Below are 3,567 nucleotides of genomic sequence, written 5' to 3' on the forward strand. Positions count from 1 at the left end.
ACGACAGCCATGAGTAGGTGGCATGAGACTAAATCTAGCAGTTGCAGTCAGTCTCAGACTTCAGGGTGGTGTGCTAGACGGAGAGAATGAAGCATCTGGAGCTCAAGATGGGTGATTCTTGGCTGCTCTAAACATAACAATGAATTGCATCCTGGAAGTATTGAAGCTTTAAGAAAAACCTAAAAGGGAAAGTTGCTATGGTACTTCTACCAGCAAAACCTTGGAGATTTCTGCTGGCTGAGGGAGTCTGCGGTGAAAAGCTTCCCCTCCTCCACCTTCCTTGCTAGCTTGAGAAAAAAGCTTCTACTGAAACTATCCATGCTTCTTACCAATGTTGTTTTAGCATGGGTTTCTTGTGATAAAATCTCTACCTTTTTCATGTGTAGTGTTTTAGAGAAGCAGAACAATAAGAAGGCCTTGTTTCCTCTAGCCTGTCTTCTTTCAAGATGATGAAGTAAGCTATGATGGGTGGGGGAGGGGGTAGAAATAATTCTCTATGCAGGGCCTAGTATTTTGGAAGGAAGAATAAATTATTGATTTTTTTTTCTTCTCTTGTTTTCTAGATGTGGATAGCGTGGGAGTGAGCAGAGAGGTTCCTTGCCCAGTTTTGCCACCAGAGCAATGTTTCTTTTGGGTATAAATTTTGAGATGTAAGTTTTGGTCCTCTTAATCCATGTATCTTGTCCTACATTAAACCACTGAATGAAACATCTCCCGTAAAGTTGAATGGAAGGATGGGCTGTGGGGGGCAGGACGCAGGTTAAAAGGGTTATTGAGGGTTGCTGAAGTCTTGCTTGAAGTCCTAACTGCATCTGTGTCCTGAGGTGAGCATTTCCTTGGTGTAGCTACATGAGCTTCAATGTCTTCCTGCTGCATCCCTGCATGTTGAATTCTGAAGCTGTTCAAAGGGACCCTGTGGCACTGTCCTCCCCTCAGGACGCTGATAGACGGGGAGCACCATGTTGCTGTGGAAAACAGTGTGCATTGTCTCTGCGGGGGGGGGCGCTCTTTGAACCAGAAACTTCTCCTGGGGTTAGGGGGGACTATTCTTTAGGAGGGTGCTCTTGGCCTCTAGATCCATGGCTTTCCTCCAAATGGAGATGAGAAGTGGTGGTATCCTGGCCACAGTTCAGTTTAGGTGACACATTTCTTCTGATCTGCCTTTTCCCTCCCTCTTGCCTGTGGTGGAACTTGCTTCCCATGACAAAGGGGGAGGCTCAGATAGTGAGGGTTTGTGCTGGTCCTAAGTGTACATGTCTGGAGTTCACACTTGGATACAATCCTACAGCTGTCTCCCCTCTTAAACTAGCAAAACCTTACACATAAGGAAAGTTGCAGACTTTATATAGTCTGAAGTGTTTCTGCAAGTGAGGACTGTAGAGACGAGGAGAACTTAATGTGTAGGTTTTGGGAAAACCTCCTTGACATGGTTCTGACTTTCCCCAGCAGTATACAGGACCCTTAACAACTTGGTTGGCGATGACCATGCTCTCACCCAAGTCTTAGAGCCAACAGCAACACCCAAGCAGAGACAACTGGTGCCACCTCAGTGGGGGGGCATGTGCCCCATCGACCAGTCAGCAACTGTGGGGGGGTCTCCCCATGGCTGATCTCGCTGACCAGGGTTTGCCTGTGGCTGATCGAGGCTACCAAGAAGCAGCCACACTTCTTCACCCGGTGCTTCCACTCCCTGGCTAGCAGTCACAGGGGAGGCACCGGTGCTCCTGCCTGGCCCCCTGCCCATCGCCTAAGCAGGGAGCGTGGTCCGTCAGGGGATACACCAGCACTCTCAGGGTGTGCGCATGCACCCCCCCTACACATCATTACTGGGTGAGAGGTTGAGTGACTTTTTTTTAAGCTGAACCTACAGAATGAGGAAGTGGACTCACGTACTCATGAGGGGAATATGGCATCAGCTTGACCATGGAGAAGTTCTTGGGCACTTGTATGGCTCACCTCTGCCACAGAGAGCACTGTGCTCTAGAGTCCCCCTAAAGAAGTGCTGCCTCCCTAAGATCTTTAATTGCAAGTCTCTCTCTCTCTAATCCTTAATAGCTTCTTTCTCTTTCCTCTCTCTTCTGTCTTCCCCTTAAGCCCAGGGAGTGCAGACAAAGCAGCTCTTGGCACCCTAGCTCCTATACCAAGAGCACCACAATCATCTTCCACTGGCAGGAATAAACAGTGGCAAGAATTTGTGTGCCCAGCTCATTGTGAGCATATTGTGCATGGCATGTAGGTATCCAGCCCCCAAATGGAAGTGGGTCTTGAGTGGCTCAGGTACTGGGTGTCCCTTGCCATATATTTAGGAGCTCTGAACTTTTCATGAAGTTTTTCTCCCGGACCTTTCTGCAGCACCATGCTCTTTCCAGCCCTGCCAAAAAAGGCAGCAGGCTAGCTGTGGCCCTTGCGGCTTACTGAAAAGCCTGTTGTCTTCATTGAGGCAGAGCTCTGGGAGTGAAGGCTTTAATCAGAAGAGATGGTCTGTGGTTGATGTTCACTTTTGAGTAACTGAAGCAGCTCTGTCACCTTGGGATTCTGCAGTGGGCTTGAGGGCACTGATAAGCAGGCTGGGGACTGAGAAATTCGGAAATGAAGCAGCCATGTACTCTCTGGTGCTGCTCCTGAGTTCTCCATCTCTGGCATGATTGAGAGCAGTGGCAGGCCTGAGACCTTCATTACTTGATTTCTGGGGTTCAGCAGGGATGGCTAGGCATGGCTGCATTTCTCAGCAGTGGGCTCAAAAGTGCTGCAAAAAATGCTATCGACTTACCCAAAAGTCCTCCAGTGGAGACCAGATTCCCCATGTGTTGCAAAAATGTGCACCGAGAGACCGTCTCCTCCCTGGAACTGATTAATTCTGGTGTCAGTAATAGGACTAAATATCCTTGCCACATTTCCTTTGGTCCTTCAGCCATCTCACACTACCACACATTCTTCAACAAATGGGAAAGGTAAGGTACGGCTATCACTGAGGGGTTTAGGTGTGTTTATCTATGCACACACAAGATTCCTGGCATAAAGACTTGTCTGTGGCCTGACACTTAATCTGTTGCCTGGGTGTCTCCCTGTCAGTGTTGAAGTGATCTATCCTATTCAAAATCGTGCAGTGGGAGCAGGTGAGCAGATGGAGAGAGCTGCGTTGTATGCTCAGAGGCTGGAAAGGGATTCATACGAAGAAGCAAACAGCAGGGTGAGTGGCTCCTGGCTCTTCTACTGGTGCTCTAGAGAGGACAGGCTCAACAAGAATCTGACTGGATCTGGCAAGAGCCTCCAGGATAATCTGCCAAGCTTCCCCAGTGATTCAACCCAACAGTGACGGTTCTAGTTTTCAGGGAGCTGCTGTTGCTTTTGCTGCTGAACCTACACTTCTCCTAGGACCTAAAGATGATAGAGAAGTAAAAACTGTTGCAATGTAATGCTCTTGCTGTTATTGCTGTAATGCTCCTGAGATGGTGGTAGCAACAAGCAGAATGCAACAAGCATTGGGGGAGTCGCTGTTCCCCCGAGCACTGCCAGGAGTGACCAGGAATAACGGTCACAAGCTGGCAGAGGGTAGGTTTAGGTTAG

General features: G+C 48.7%; 1 protein-coding gene across 1 annotated transcript in view; it reads left to right on the forward strand.

Moving 5' to 3' along the window:
* The first annotated feature begins 569 nt into the window (after window positions 1-569).
* The window catches only part of LOC109316724 (histone acetyltransferase p300-like), a 3,643-nt gene continuing 645 nt past the window's right edge, over window positions 570-3,567 (forward strand). The window contains exons 1-3 of the mRNA XM_019545008.1: window positions 570-650; window positions 2,095-2,232; window positions 3,073-3,190. Of these exons, the coding sequence (XP_019400553.1) occupies window positions 622-650; window positions 2,095-2,232; window positions 3,073-3,190 (285 nt within the window). The 5' untranslated portion in view covers window positions 570-621. The remainder of the gene's footprint in view (window positions 651-2,094; window positions 2,233-3,072; window positions 3,191-3,567) is intronic.

This window comes from Crocodylus porosus, unplaced genomic scaffold, assembly GCF_001723895.1.
Source record: "Crocodylus porosus isolate Cpor-Errol unplaced genomic scaffold, CroPor_comp1, whole genome shotgun sequence".
NCBI lineage: Eukaryota > Metazoa > Chordata > Crocodylia > Crocodylidae > Crocodylus > Crocodylus porosus.